Source organism: Trachypithecus francoisi, unplaced genomic scaffold, assembly GCF_009764315.1.
Source record: "Trachypithecus francoisi isolate TF-2019V2 unplaced genomic scaffold, Tfra_2.0 Lachesis_group4, whole genome shotgun sequence".
NCBI classification, from domain to species: Eukaryota; Metazoa; Chordata; class Mammalia; order Primates; family Cercopithecidae; genus Trachypithecus; species Trachypithecus francoisi.
The window spans coordinates 111,215,746-111,231,606 of record NW_022681469.1 but is presented as its reverse complement, the minus strand read 5'-3'; the positions used below and the strand labels follow the sequence as shown (position 1 = coordinate 111,231,606).

General features: G+C 52.5%; 1 protein-coding gene across 6 annotated transcripts in view; it reads right to left on the bottom strand.

Annotated features, from left to right (window-relative positions):
* Window positions 1-7,916: 7,916 nt before the first annotated feature.
* Window positions 7,917-15,861, bottom strand: part of WIPI2 (WD repeat domain, phosphoinositide interacting 2) — a 47,750-nt gene continuing 39,805 nt past the window's right edge. For 2 of the 6 annotated variants that reach the window (XM_033193114.1, XM_033193112.1), the window contains 4 exons: window positions 14,554-14,718; window positions 13,536-13,643; window positions 11,972-12,129; window positions 7,917-10,897 (listed from right to left, as the gene is read on the bottom strand). In XM_033193114.1, the coding sequence (XP_033049005.1) occupies window positions 10,785-10,897; window positions 11,972-12,129; window positions 13,536-13,643; window positions 14,554-14,718 (544 nt within the window). In that variant the 3' untranslated portion in view covers window positions 7,917-10,784. The remainder of the gene's footprint in view (window positions 10,898-11,971; window positions 12,130-13,535; window positions 13,644-14,553; window positions 14,719-15,861) is intronic. The other 4 variants (XM_033193118.1, XM_033193115.1, XM_033193117.1 and 1 more) reach the window with 2 other exon arrangements.

The following is a 15,861-nucleotide window of genomic DNA, read 5'->3' as shown; positions in this document are numbered from 1 at the left end:
CCGAGACGGGCGGATCACGAGGTCAGGAGATCGAGACCATCCTGGCTAACATGATGAAACCCCGTCTCTACTAAAAAATACAAAAAACTAGCCGGGCGACGTGGTGGGCGCCTGTAGTCCCAGCTGCTTGGGAGGCTGAGGCAGGAGAATGGCGTAAACCCAGGAGGCGGAGCTTGCAGTGAGCTGAGATCCGGCCACTGCACTCCAGCCTGGGCGGCAGAGCGAGACTCCGTCTCAAAAAAAAAAAAAAAAAAAAAACATTTTAAATAGTGATGAATTGGCTCTCCCTTGAGGGGAATGGCATGATTGGAAACAGGTCGTTGAGAGGGGAGGGGTGGCCAATAAGAAGGCAGGCTGTCAGGAGGCCGAGGGGCTACAGACGGGGGAGGGAGCTGCCGCTGGAATGGAGTGCCATTGTAGCAAGGTCACCCTCTCCCCAGAGGCAGAGGCGCCCTCCAGACCCACGCTCATCCACAGGCGGTAACGAGAACAGTGAAATTCCCATGGTCAGAGGAAGCCAGGTTTCTCCACGGCGGCCTTTTGTCATTTTTGCATTGGGAGTTCATTCAAAGTAGCGCACTGGTGGAGCTCCCAGTGCGACCGCCCAGCCCCCAAGGACACAGTCTGACTAGGGCACCCGGATCTGGTCAGCCCACCAGCCCCGCAGATGTCTGCATAGCCGAGAGACTTCCACCACCTAGTGGCTGTGAGGAAACCTATCCACCCTCCCCAGAGCTCGGTGTTGGGAGGAGACTCAGGCGGCTCCGGAGTCCCTGATGGTCTCTCCACCTCTCGCAGTGTTAGGGTCCAGAGAGGCACAGGAAAGGCAGGGCGGGGGCGCGGAGGGGTGCAGGGGAGCTCACCTGGCCCGGCCTGCCTCCCTTGTCTACCCAGCTCGCAGGGCTGCAGCAGCTCCAGGAGTCTGACAACAGTGCTCTGGGAAGGAAAATCTTACCAAGGAAGAGTTTGTAACTGTAGCATGCTTGTAAACTAGAATATTATTATTATTTTTTGGTAAAGGCTGCAGGGGGCGAGGGGGCAGTCTCAAACTGTTGCCCAGGCTGGTCTCGAACTCCTGGCCTCAAGTGATCTTCCTGTCTCAGCCTCCTGAGTAGCTGGGCATATCAGCACAACTGGCTAATTTTTTTTTTTTTTTTTTTTTTTGAGACGGAGTCTCGCTCTGTCACCCAGGGCTGGAGTGCAATGGCGTGATCTCGGCTCACTGCAAGCTCTGCCTCCCAGGTTCATGCCATTCTCCTGCCTCAGCCTCCTGAGTAGCTGGGACTACAGGCGCCCGCCACCACACCCGGCTAATTTTTTTGTCTTTTTTTAGTAGAGACGGGGTTTCAGCATGTTAGCCAGGATGGTCTCGATCTCCTGACCTCGTGATCTGCCCGCCTTGACCTCCCTAAGTGCTGGGATTACAGGCGTGAGCCACCGCCCCCGGCTATTTATTATTTTTTTTGAGACAGTCTCACTCTGTCATCCAGGGTGGAGTACGGTGGCATCATCTCAGCGCATTGTAACCTCCACCTCCCGAGTTTAATTGATTCTCCTGCCTCAGCCTCTCGAGTGGCTGTGACTACAGGCATGTGCCACCACGCCCGGTTAACTTTTGTATTTTTTGTAGAGACGGGGTTTCACCATGTTGGCTAGGCTGGCCTCAAACTTCCGACCTCAGGTGATCCTCCCACCTCGGCCTCCCAAAGTGCTGAGATTACAGGCCTCAGCCACCACTGTGCCTGGCTAGATACCGGCATTTTTTAATTTGGAAAGGTGCACAGCTGCTGCAGAAGAGAAGAGCATGGCATCCTGCCACCACATGCGGGAGGAGCTGGAGGCCTGCCCGAGGGCAGCGGGACAGACGTCCTGGGCATCAGGCTTCCATTTCCCGACCCTGCCCAGCCTCCCGACAGGGCAGACATGAGGAAAGGATCCCTTAGAAGACGGCGGCCCAGGGCGACACAGCACAGAGACCTCCAGCGGCCTTGCCCCAGCCAAGCACCACCCCGCAGCCACTTTCGGTTCCGTCCTCCCTCAGGGGCACATGGAGTGACAATGGCAAGGTGCCCCAGCATTTCACCAAGGAGAATCCTCCCCACGTGCCTGAAATGAACAAGGACAAGCTGAGGAAGCCAGCGGCAGCAGCTGGATGAATATAAACGGGAGGTGGGTGCTCGGCTTTCTTTCTTTCTTTTTTTTTTTTAATTTTTTTGAGATGGAGTCTCTGTCGCGGAGGCTGGAGTGCAGTGGCGCGATCTCAGCTCACTGCAAGCTCCACCTCCGGGATTCACACCATTCTCCTGCCTCAGCCTCCCGAGTAGCTGGGATTACAAGTGCATGCCACCACGCTCAGCCAGTTTCTTGTATTTTTTAGTAGATACGGGGTTTCACCGTGTTAGCCAGGATGGTGTCAAACCTCTGACCTCGTGATCTGCCCGCCTCGGCCTCCCAGAGTGCTGGGATTACAGGCTTGAGCCACTGCGCCCGCCGGGTGCTTGGCTTGAAAAGTTACTTGTCCTCCCACCCACGCCATTCCTGAGTCACTGCAGGACTGAATGGAGAGGGAGGCGGGCAGGAGGCTCCAGGGTTTCCTTCAGAGGCTGTTTCATTTTACTCAGAGCTTCGGCTAGTACCCGTGTGCTCTGGGATGCAGGTTTAAGCAGGAAATCCCAGCCGTTATTTCCAAAGCTGGTGGCGGAGTTCAGAAGGTTCTCGACTTAACATGCACCCTGCCTCCTCCTACCGAGCTCCCTCATCCCTGCAGATCCGCGCCCTGCGTATAGAGCTGTGCGCGCAAGGAAGCCGGTTCCCCAGCCCTGCAGTTCTGCGGCCCTCGGTGGACTTCGGTCTGAACTCTCCCAGGTCCCCAGGCTCAGGCACAGGCTCAGCACTAAACGCACCAAGAAAGGTCAAGAGGAGAGCGCTCAGGGGACCTCCCAGAGGGAGAGGAAAGGCAGGGAAAAGCTACGTTCTGCTCCCCGGGTCTCCCGGTCTTCAGATTCCCCTGAGGAAAGGTGCTTTGCTGTTGCGGGGAGCCCAAGCGCATTTCTAGGTTGACCCACTAAAAAGTAATGCCGCACAGGAAGAAAAAGCCACTTCTGAAAGCAGCAGCAGGGCCGGGCGCGGTGGCTCACGCCTGTAATCTCAACACTTTGGGAGTCGAGTCGGGTGGATCACCTGAGTCAGGAGGTTTTTTTTTTTTTTTTTTTGAGACAGGGTCTTGCTCTGTCGCCCAGGCTGGAGTGCAGTGGCACGATCTCGACTCACTACAACCTCCGTCTCCCAGGTTCAAGTGATTCTTCTGCCTCACCCTCTCGAGTAGCTGGGACTACAGGCGCACACCACCACGCCCGACTAATTTTTTTGTTTGTATTTTTGTATTTTTAGTAGAGACGGGGTTTCACCATATTGGCCAGGCTGGTCTTGACCTCCTGACCTCAGGTGATCTGCCTACCTCGGCCTCCCAAAGTGCTGGGATTACAGGCGTGAGTCACTTCACCTGGCCGAGGCCAGGAGTTTGAGAACAGCCTTGGAAACATGGTGGAACCTCGTCTCTACGTAAACGTGCAAAATTAGCCAGGCTTGGTGGTGTGCGCCTGTAATCCCAGCTACTCTGGAGGCTGAGGCAGGAGAACTGCTTGAACCTGAGAGGCGGAGGTTGCAGTGAACCGAGATCATGTCATTGCACTCCAGCCTGGGCGACAGCGAGACTCCATCTCAAAAAAAAAAAAAAAAAAAAAAAAAAAAATTAGAAGCAGAAGCAGTAACAGAAACAGAAATCAGCACATAGAATAGCGGAGTCTTGTGTGTGTCCCAGGGATGACATGATGCTCAGCGTCTGCTCGGACAGACGGTGGCTGTGAGAAGCCCCGATGGGAGAGCCGCCAACCCGGACAGTCTGCTGTGAAGACTCCATGCTGAACAACGCCCCGCAGGCCGCACAGAGATGGGCAGGACCGAAACACATAAGGCTTGGCCTTTGATGTAAGAGAACTCACCAAGCCAGAAGGAAGTGCGTGATGAAGCAGTTCGGCTCAGAGAAGGATGTGCTTCTAAAATAATCGCCACATCAGCACTGTGTTTAAACTCATATGCTAATGCAAACATGGTCCAGCGAGAACGCAGGCAGAACAAGTCCACCGTGTCCCGGCCCATGCACAAGCAGGCCAGCCATTCCACCAACACAGTCATTCAGCTGCAGCGACACCTGGACGGGCTCACCTGTGTAATGCCGCCCACCCTGGGAGGGTCGGGTTTCTTTAAAAGATTTGAGTCAGGCCTCTGGCATTTTGCTGTAATATTCTAGGCAGAATTATAGCGCAATTTGGTACAAATTAGATGTTTAAGGCTGGGCTTGGTGGCTCACGCTGTAATCCCAGCGCTTTGGGAGGCCGTGGTGGGTGGATCATGAGGTCAGGAATTCGAGACCAGCCTGACCAACGTGGTGAAATCCCATCTCTACTAAAAGTACAAAAATTAGTTGGGCGTGGTGGTGGGCACCTGTAATCCCCGCTACTCGGGAGGCTGAGGCAGGAGAATCGCTTGAACCTGGAAGGCAGAGGTTGCAGTGAGCCGAGATGGCGCCACTGCACTCCAGCCTGGGCGACAGAGTGAGACTCTGTCTCAAAAACAAAACAAACCTGACAAACGAAAACAAATGAGATGTTCAGCCTGTGAGTAGGCAATGAACAACAACCAAAAACACCCCAGAATACCAGTTTTAATTTTAAGAGAGGGGGTCTTGCTGTGTAGTTCAGACTGGCCTCAAATTGCTAGTCTCAAGCAATCCTCCTGTCTCGGCCTCCCAAGAAGCTGGGATTATAGGTGTGAGCCACCACGTCCAATTCTTTAACGTGTTGTAAAATGCTGATAGCAATGGGTTTTCAGTCAGATTTGGTGGGGGAATGTAATCAGTATGTTTACCTGACGCTCAGGCAGGCACACACACACACTTACAGACACACACATGCACGCACACTGGCAGCATTAACAACAGCTTCACCTAAAATGAAGTGTTAAGAGGAGTCAGGCCGGGCGCGGTGACTCACGCCTGTAATTCCAGCACTTTGAGAGGCCAACGCGGGCGGATCACGAGGTCACGAGATTGAGACCATCCTGGCTAGCACAGTGAAACCCTGTCTCTACTAAAAATACAAAAAATTATCCAGGCGTGACGGCAGGCACCTGTAGTCCCAGCTACTCAGGAGGCTGAAGCAGGAGAAATGGCATGAACCCGGGAGGCGGAGCTTGCAGTGAGCCGAGATTGCGCCACTGCACTCCAGCCTGGGCAACAGAGCGAGGCTCTGTCTCAAAAAAAAGAGGAATCTATTTACATTATAAGTAACTATAGAAACGATGTGGAGGTGAGGAATCAAGACAGTCTCTTCACATTCTGAACCTTAGAAAGATTTCATTTTTCTTTTTCTTTCTTTCTTTTTTTTTTTGAGGCAGAGCCATGCTCTGTCCCCCAGGCTAGAGTGCAGTGGAATGATCTCCGTTTACTGCAAACTCCGCCTCCCAGATTCAAGCGATTCTCCTGCCTCAGCCTCCTGAGTAGCTGGGACTACAGGCACGCGTCACCATACCCGGCTAATTTTTGTATTTTTAGTAGAGACGAGGTTTCACCATGTTAGCCAGGCTGGTCTCGAATGCCTGACCTCGTGATACACCCGCCTTGGCCTCCCAAGGTGCTGGGATTACAGGAATGAGCCACTGTGCCCGGCCTCATTTTTCTAAGTTAGAGACTTTCCTAGCCAGTTATTGGGGAAGGGTAAGAACTGGTCACATCTCCAAACCCTGAGATTGGTTTTGTTTTGTTTTTGTGCTTCAGAAAAACCCACAGATTGAAAAGGTACGACACGCGAAGGGTGATGACCTGGGTCAGAACTAAAAGATACATCAGAAAAACCCTATCTGCTTGGCCAATGGTTATCATGATATATTTTCAGTAAGAAATAAGTCATAAAAAAGAGAATTATATGTAAAGCGGGGAGGAGACCCAAACAGAAGACCCATGGCTTCCCTGCACGTTCTTTTTACATCTCCAATACCACAGAGCTAAAGCCAAACTGTTCCACCTGTCTCTCCTAAATACACTTGTAAAATAACACATTTGGATTTCCTGCTTGCTGGCCATAGTGTCACAAGTCCGTTTCTTTTTTTTTTTTTTGAGAAGGAGTCTTGCTCTGTCGCCCAGGCTGGAGTGCAGTGGCGCGATCTCTGCTCACTGCAAGCTCCGCCTCCCAGGTTCACGCCATTCTCTTGGCTCAGCCTCCGGAGTAGCTGGGACTACAGGCACCCGCCACCACGCCTGGCTAATTTTTTGTATTTTTTTAGTAGAGACAGGGTTTCACCGTGTTAGCCAGGATGGTCTCAATCTCCTGACCTCGTGATCTGCCCATCTCGGCCTCCCAAAGTACTGGGATTACAGCCGTTTCTTTTTCTTTATTTTTTTTGAGACAGTCTCACTCTGTTGCCCAGGCTACAGTGCAGTGGCATGATCTCAGCTTACCGCAACCTCCACCTCCCGGTTTCAAGCAATTGTCCTGCCTCAGCCTCCAGAGTAGCTGGGATTACAGGTGCACGCCACCATGCCTGGTTTTTATATTTTTAGTAGAGACAGGCTGGCCTCGAACTCCTGACCTCAGGTGATCCGCCCGCTTCTGCCTCCCAAATTGTTGGGATTACAGGCATGAGCCACCTCACGTACATTTCAAACAAGTGACTCGGTCATTCCCTGCATGCAAAGGTCTGGTATACAAAGATGTAGGGCAGGGGACACACGAAACAAGAAGCCTGGCCCATCCCCACCCTTTGCCAATGTGCTTATGAAAACCACGAGCAGTCAGGCGAGGTGGCTCACGGCTGTAATCCCAGCACTTTGGGAGGCCGAGTTGGGTGGATCACTTGAGGTCAGCAGTTCGAGACCAGCCTGGACAACATGGTGAAACCCGGTCTCTACTAAAAATACAAAAATTAGCCGGACGTGGTGGTGCGTGCCTGTAGTCCCAGGTACTTACGAGGCTGAGGGAGAATTGCTTGAACCCAGGAGATGCAAGTTGCAGTGAGCTGAGATTGTGCCACTGCACTCCAGCCTGGGTGACAGAGCAAGACTCCGTCTCAAAAAAACAAAAACCCAAAAACGAAAAACTAAACCAAAAAAACCGGACGAGCAACAGGGATGAGTCAGGAATGTGTTTTCTGCCACCCCTCGTCCCATTTCCTTGGCTAAGCTGTGGCCAAAGCACTCCTGGCTTTTTACACATGGGACCTGCTGCTGGCTGTGGAGACAGGAAGACTCTCCTCTCCAAATGAAACCGCGCGTGGGAAGAGTCACCCAATTCTCTTGTGGCAGGGAGCGGCAGCCATGGAGCTCCTGGGTCCCCCGACAGAGGCAGGGCCTGCTGTTCCAGGGCGCCCACCACCTCCCAGACCAGCTCGCACCACCTGTCCATTAAGCTTGCTGTTAAGAGAAAAGGCAGGGATGAAAGAGACCCACGTGTAATCTCCACGTGAATTACACTTTTTTTTTTCAGACAGTTTTGCTCTGTCCCCTAGGCTGCAGTGCAGTGATGTAATCTTGGCGCATGGCAACCTCTGCCTCCCAGGTTCAAGTGATTCTCCTGCTTCAGCCTCCTGAGTAGCTGGGATTACAGGCATGTGCCACCACCCCCAGCTAATTTTTGTATTTTTAGTAGAAATGGAGTTTCACCATGTTGGCCAGGCTGGTCTCGAACTCCCGACCTCAAGTGATCCGCCCACCTTGGCCTCCCAAAGTACTGGGATTAGATGTGTGAGCCACCATGCCCGCCTCTGAATTACACTTCTTACCCGTATTGTCACCTCCCTCCCTCCTGGCTCTTTATTCAAACACCAGAACTGAATAAAAATTGTGTTTAATTGCAGAAGACACATTTATGTTGTAGTGTTTATTGGGTGCCCACCGCCGGCTGGGCACTGAGCTGGGCGTTTGCAGGACACGCAGTCACACAACACCTCACAACAGCCCTGTGAGGTAGGGATGAGTCCCGCGAACAGTCCAGAAAAGGTGGGCTCCCAGGCACCCTGCCCGCTCCCACAGCTAGGCAGGCGGTACAGCACGACTGAAGCAGTTCTTTTTGACTCCAGGTTCTATGCAGCTCTTGGTCCCATTGTTTTGGAGATTACAGGTTTGGTCCCAGAGTCCACTGAGCCCATTCACAACGTTTACAGGTTTTGTTTCCTATCCCCCACCCTCATTGTCCTTTTTGAAGTTTGGAAAAATATAATTAAAAAATGAATATGAGTTCGCAAATTAGTACACGTTCTGTTTGGTTCTGGGTCCCTCTCCATCTGGGTCTCTGGCGCAGCAGTGAGAGTTCTAAACAGCAACTCAGCGTCCTCTCTCTGTCCCCGTCACTCCCGAGCATGTCTGAGGCCGCCAGTGAGGCTGGGACTCATGGGTTCAAGCAGAGGAAGAGGAGCTGGTGGGAGTGAAACGGGCAACGGCAAAGTGGAGGCGGGTAACCCTCCACAATGGCTGCTCAGCAAACATAGAAATCCTCTTCATTCTTCTCGACCAAGAATCTGCAGTCCTCCTCCCTTCTTTAGAGCGCACGGCTTAGCCCTGACCCAGGCAAGCACAGGGCTTCCTGTGGTCTGCATGGAAAGCACCCAGCCAGCCCTGCCAGGGCCACCCAAGGGGAGAGTGTGGGCCGAGGGTCACAGGACATCCGAGGCCTCCTCTGCTACTGCCTCATCTTATAGTGTGGGAAGCCGAGGCTGCGAGAGGACGAAATTCCCTGCATCTTCTAGTACTACCAATCCCAAAGACAGACAAGAGAGACCTGACAAAGGAGATTCAAGTCTCCAAATCCTCACGACAGGCAGGCACCAGAACAAACGGCACTTTAACACAGAACTGTAAATGCAGCTCACTCTTTGGTGATGGGGAACCCTAGCTCAGGGTTCCGTACCTCTTGTGCACTTCCCCCCTCCCCCCAAGAACACTCACTCTAGCCAAATGTGCCTCCCAGGAGATGGAGTGCACGGTCAGGTTCTAGAGAGCCCTCTGGCCTTGCACCAAAAGCCGCGGGCGTGGGTCAAGGCTGCGTGCTGCCGTGGCCCTTCTCATCCCTGCTCAAGCATAGCCCGCTCCGGCCTCGGTGGTCCCCACTGCCTCAGCCTGCGTGACCAGGATCCCATTTCATCAAAGGTCCAGGACAGACATGCAGGGTTTGAAGGAAAAGTTCGATCAGCCCACCTGCACCTCTGCCTAATGCAGATGTTCTGTGTGCCGCACACCAGCGGCTGAGAGGAAGCCTGTGTAGTTGAGTCCGACTCCAGCGTCCCCTGCATTTAGGAGTTTGCCGTAAAGCCAACCCAGGAACGCTGGGGCATTTCGCTGCAGCCGCTCAGCGGAGGTGGCAACTCCCCTCCAGCTCTTCGCCCAGTGTGACCACGACAACCATCTGGAAACAGGTGTCCCAGCCTTCCTCGGTTCAAAAACCCGAGCCTGCAAAGGCAGGGTAAATACAGTTTTTGCCTTTTCCCTTCTATCCGTAACTTACACCACTCCAAAGATTCTAAAACCATCTCTCCTGCCATTAACTCCACTTAAATGCCCTCAACACTTTAGCTGCTAGGTGTCTTGGTTTGGAATGCAGAGTCTGAGGTACTTGAGGTTGTTTTAATTCCGTAAATAGGAAAAGGGAAGTGAGGCAAACACTGAAGCTTGCAACCACAATCTCTCATCGGTTTGCTGAGGAAATGTTCTAAGATGAAGATAGAAAGGCACATGTCGCCCTGTGAAGGACGTGGCCCAGCCGCCTTCTCTCTGTTGCTGTCTCCCGCTACGACCTCTCACACAGGTAGGAAGCCCCTGCAGACAGCAGGGCCCACGAAAGGACAGCTCAGACGGCCACCACACTTGAATTCTGTGCTTTCCTGGGCATAGGAGTAGCTACAAACTTTCCTTAAAAAAAAAAAAATCACACAGTTTTTCAACAGGAAGAGTAAAGTAGAAGAACAGATCATTTAATTATACAAACAAAATCGCTTTCCTTTGCTCCAGGGAGTCCAGGCAACCTTTCAAGTTCATTTGCTGCCTGAAAGAAGAAAGGTTTTTAGTATCAGAAGGAACCTCGCTCTCCTCCAATATTCACATGGAAAACAAGATCAGAAACAAAAGTCCACCATGGAAGAAATCCCAGAGTGATCCAATTTGGAAAGAATTTAATTAACAAAATAAAACGGAGGGAAAATGGTCCAGGTGGGGCCCTAGGGAGACAGGGCTCCTGCCCCAGCCGAAGTCCGCCCAGCACACCTGGTGGGCAGCTCTTGGGCCTGTCACTGCAGAACTGGCCTTGACAACCAGACCCACTGTGCACAACGCCACAGCTTCCTTATGCACTCGGCATTATGTACAGATATTAAAAAACCCAACAGCAGGTGGCTGGAAAGTGGCTTCTAGCTCCCCTATGCTGGCTTGGCACGTTCATGCATGCAAAGCGAGGAGGTTTTGTGGGCTTCACCAAACAGTTAATTTTGGCAAAAAGAGAAAACAAACAAACAAAAAGCTAAAATTCATAAGCAGGATTTAAAAGCCACTGAAATGAAAACGATGTACGTCCTCAGCGTTATGGAGTTAAGACTACTACTACAATCTTTTTTTTTTTTTTTTTTTTAATAAAGTCTCTGCCATCCTCTCCACTGACTCAGGTCAAAGTTCATAGCAGCAATGCACAAAGTTCTCTGTGAAGCCAGTGTTCTCTGCTCCCCGGGTCAGAGGTCACAGGTCAAGTTCAGTCAGTCCGAAGAATCATGGGCGGGTGCTCGCTGTCCTCATCCAGGCGCAGGGCACTGGCCTCGTCCTCCAGGCAGGCACCACCCACAGCACCCAGGTCGTCTGTGTAGGCTGCAAAGAGATGATGAAGTCACCCTTCAAAGGCTGGGGACACACCACAGACCCCATGACACAAACTGAGGACTGTGTTTTGGAAACACTGGTGTATGTTTATAAACTGCAGCCTGTATTAAGATGTTCTGAATTCTGACTGCTTTCTAACGAAATCTTTGCAGCCTTTGGTAGCTCGAGATGAAGTCATTTGTTCTCTGACATTCATAAATGTCAAAATGACACCTGCACAATAAACAGGGGCTCCCTAATGGACGGGCCACAAACTCCCTCAAGCTGGTTACACAGAGCTCAAAAATAACGCCAGGAAAAAATAACGACACTAAGAGACTTTCAGGGCGGGCTTCACGAACTGGAAGTGCTGGTTCACAGATGGGAGTGGCGGCGAGCAGTGGGACAGTCCCGCGTGGGTGCAAAACCACAGGCTCTCCCGCTGGAGTGCAAGTTGGTTTTTTAAAGAAGGTGGCTCACAAAGCCAAGGCTGCGGCTGGAGGATCTTGTGCATGGGTCTTAGTGCTGCCGCCAGAAGGGAGCCCGCTGGCCTCGTTCCCCTACAGCTTCTGCACTTCACAGGCCCAGCACGAAGGTGGTACTCGATGCAGATTTGCTAAAGGACGAAAAAAAGGTGGGAGGGAAAGCCTGAGGCCAAACCCTTGGCAGTACTTTTCAGGGTGGCATCTTGGCTGAGAGGTGGCCAGTCTGGGTGAAAGTCACATGCCCCCAGAGTCACCTGAGCCAGGATGACCACATTTTCTTCAAAAACGGAGAAAATGGGCCTGGTACGGTGGCTCAGGCCTATAATCCCAGCACTTTAGGAGGCTGAGGTGGGAGAATCACTTGAGCCCAGGAGGAGTTTGAGATCAACCTGGGCAACATAGGGAGACCGCATCTCTACTTAAAAAAAAAAGGTAAAGGAAACTGAATTCAGCCTTGAGAGGCCTTGGCAAACCCATTTACCAACCTCGCCTACGTCCTCAGAACCAGTCCCCCCCTTTCCCAATGAGGAGCCGGTGGGGTAGCTCCGGAGCCAACAGGAGGCAGGAGCACTCCGGGGTAGTGGGTGGGGCTAATTACCTTCCAGGTTTGCGTCACGCCCCTTACCAAGTCTCGTTGGGGATGAAGGCACGTAAGTACCTTTTGCTGCAGCTGCGCCATATGTCTGAGTGACTAAGGGGCAGTCGTGAGAGGCAGAGTCCAAGATCTCATTGGCCGTCTCCAGACTGCCGTCCAGCCTGGAGGGGAGAAAGCGACATAGCTCAGTGTCTCCACACAGGGCGGCCTCGCGGGCAGCACACACTGGCCACCTTGCCACAACAGAGCCGACATGCTACTCACCACACAGGGTGCCAGGCATTCATCACGCCATGGCAACTTTCATCTCCTTGTGTATCCGTACACATTTTTACATGAAGAGTTTTACATGGAAAGTCTAAAGAGGGAGTTATACCTAACAAGGCAGTATTTCACTTTTACGATGGAAGAACATAACTAATAACTAGGATTCATTATTTTAACAAAAAGTCAGGCTAGGCTAGGCGCAGTGGCTCACGCCTGTAATCCCAGAACTTTGGGAGGCCAAGGTGGGTGGATCATGAGGTCAGGAGATCGAGACCATCCTGGCTAACACAGTGAAACCCCGTCTCTACTAAAAACACAAAAAATTAGCCGGGCGCAGTGGCAGGAGCCTGTAGTCCCAGCTACTCCGGAGGCTGAGGCAGGAGAATTGCTTGAACCCGGGAGGCTGGAGATTGCAGTGAGCTGAGATCGCGCCACTGCACTCCAGCCTGGGTGACAGAGCGAGACTCCATTTCACAAAAAAAAAAAAAGGAAAAAAAAAAAAGGCTAGGTGCAGCAGCTCACTCCTGTTACCCCAACACTTGGGAAGGCCAAGGCAGGAGGCTCACTTGAGCCTAGGAGTTCCAGACCAGCCTGGACAACCTAGCAAGATCCTGTATAAAAAAATAATTAGCTGGATGTGCTGCATGCCTGTAGTCCCATCTACTAGGGAGGCTGAGGTGGAAGAATCTCTTAAATCCGGGAGCTCAAGGCTGCAGTGAGCTGTGAATGCACCACTGCACTCCAGCCTGGGTGAGGGTGACACCCTGTCTCTAAAATAAATAATTATATTTTTGTTGGAACTTTTTGATGATAAAAAAATGTGTGAGACGGAATGAAAATGCATTACTTCCTGATGAACAACTGTTAACTCCCTGTTTTCCAAGGACAAACCTGTACCTCACAGTGAGACAAGAGGCTCTCAACCACGTGCACCAACTTGTGGCGGCCACCACGCTGTGCCCTTCCTTTCGGAATGCGAAACTCCACCCTGCGGAGGAGGGCCTGGCCCCCCTGCGCCTCTCCCCCAGCTAAGAACAAATGCAGCTCCCGCCACCCCTGCGTCGTCTCTGTGCCCAGTCCCTGAGGGAGCCCTGACGCCGCCAGCCACAGCCCGCGGCTCCCTGTCCTGCGGTGGCATCGATTTCACCCGGGAAAGCAAAGCTCCCGACCTGCGCGGCATGGGCCGCCATGCTGGAATCTGCCCCTTTATGTCACTGGTTTGCAAGGAAATAAACAAACATACGCCAAAAGCCCCCTGCCAGCACGGAGCAGCTCCGCGAAGCGGCCGGAGCAGACTCACCGGTGCTGCTTCATCAGGGCGCACTCGCCGCCCTCCTGGGGGTCCAGGTTGTACATGTACAGGTATCCATCGGAGGCACCCACCAACAATCGCGGGATCTTCTGAATTCTAGGGAGAACAAAGAGCAGCCACATTCTAGACAACGGTCACAAAACGGTCTCATTACACGGCAGCCTCACTTTTGGCAGGTGAGGGAAAAGACCCCAGCAGAACGAGCACAAGAGCAGCTGCAGGCATCTGGTGCCCCCTGACCTCAGCTCACAGGGCCAAGGCTGCACTGGTGGCTGAGCCCTGAAGCCCATGGGAGACAAGAGCGGGATGAAACCGGTTTCGTGGCTTCTGGGATCATTATGGGGCCCTGAAGCCCACAGGAGAAGAAAGCGGGACAAAACCGGTTTCGTGGCTTCTGGGATTTATTATGTGGCCCTGAAGCCCACAGGAGACGAGAGCGGGACGAAGCTGGTTTCGTGGCTTCTGGGATTATTATGGGTAGTCGTCGTCAGAGAAGTTTTCGAGGACACTAGTCAGATAACAAAACTGGAAACGATGTTTAAAGACGCACGGAAGCCCTAAGCCCTCCTATCACTGGATGTAATGACAATCTTTCCTGCACTCAGCACAGAACCTTAGACGATCCCAGAACGTTCACAGGCCCTGTATGTGTTCTGAAGCTGGACCCTGGGGCCGGCCGGATGCCTGAGACTCGGCAAGTGTGGTTTCTGTGGCCCCAAAGGGTTAACTATGGCATGCTCACAAGGTTTGACTTAACGTCTTTCATTAAAACTGCAGACTGTCTACAAAACAGAACGGGAGACCGTGTGGAAATGGACCCCCACACAGAGCAGCGAGCCTAGCACCTGCCAGGGCGCCTCCCATCCCCGACAACTCTCGATGGAGTGTCGGCTCTAAGGAGCTGCTCCTGTTCGGGAGAAACATGGAAGGGGTCACAAGCTACCAGGACTGGGCCCCTCGGCCTGAGGCACATGGGGTGGGGGACGGAGGTGCCAGCTCTACTCACGTGGCTAGCGAGCAGATGTTTTTGTGGCCGCAGAATGGCAGGCGGACCGTGGCAAAGGCTCTGCCCTGGTTGAACATTTCTGTCACTTGAGAAGGCAGGTAGCTGGTGGAGGCCATGAGCACTTTCCCGAAGTACCCGGTCCAGGTGGTGGGCTCCTCTGGGGGTCTGGAAGGAAAGACCACTAGACACATGAAGCTGTACCCACCCCGGGGGGGATGGCCACCCCCTACTCACACAGACGCACAGCTCTGCAGCCAACAGCAAAAGTCTCCATTCTTCACAGGAAAGTTAAGAAGGGTTGGTTATAAGCAGACACTCAGGGCCCCGGGGGCGTCACGGGGCTTCCTCTGGGAGGTGTCGGAAGAGGGGGCGCTCAGCTTCAGGGAGAAGCAGCCGCAGCCTTTGAGTGGCCACAGACAAGACGTGGCAGGTGATCACACATCCCCTTTGCAAGGGTGTGAGGAGGTCTAGGGCCTAACTGATGACCCCTGCTAGGTCTCTGTAACAGAAGTCTCCAAAAACCTTGAGTATAGACCCCAAAACGTTATTTTCCCGTAGCCTATTTGTGTTGTTATTCATCTTTTTTGGGGGGGGAGGGTGGGGCATGTTCCATTTGTCTTTTTAAAAATTGTGATGAAATATACGTAACAAAATTTACTTCTGACCATCTAAAGTATGTTATTGTAATGCTGATCTGAGTGGGATGTTCTTTTTAAAATTTTTAAAGAAAGGCTGGGCATGGTGGCTCACAAGCAGATCACTTGAGCCCAGAAGTTCCAGACCAGCCTGGGCAACACAGCGAAATTCTGTGTCTACAAAAAATTTAAAAATTAGCTAGGCATGGTGCATGCCTTAGTCCCAGGTACTCAGGAGGCTGAGGCAGGAGGATGGCTTGAGCCTAGCAGGTGGAGGCTACAATGAATAATGACTGTACCACTGCACTGCAGCCTGGGCAACAGAGTAAGACCCTCTTAAAAGATAAGAAGACCCCCGTCACGCTACATATTCGTGGCAATAATAAATACTCGTGGAAGCCATCCATGTCTCTCTCTGCTTTCCCGTGTGCAGGTAAGAGACAAGCCATTCATGGGCTGTCTGATCATGAACGCTTTTGTCGTGAGCGGAACCTGAGGAGGGGCCATCCGCACTGACTAGAGGATGTCCACCTGGGCCCTCCATGCCCTACGCAAGGCCTCTATCCTGCGTGCTACCCGCGGGAGAAGCTCATCTGGGGCCCGTCCTCCTCACTGCCAAGCCTGGATGTAGAGGTGCTTGTTTCATGGCCAGCTTCTAGGTCTTCACCGGTTA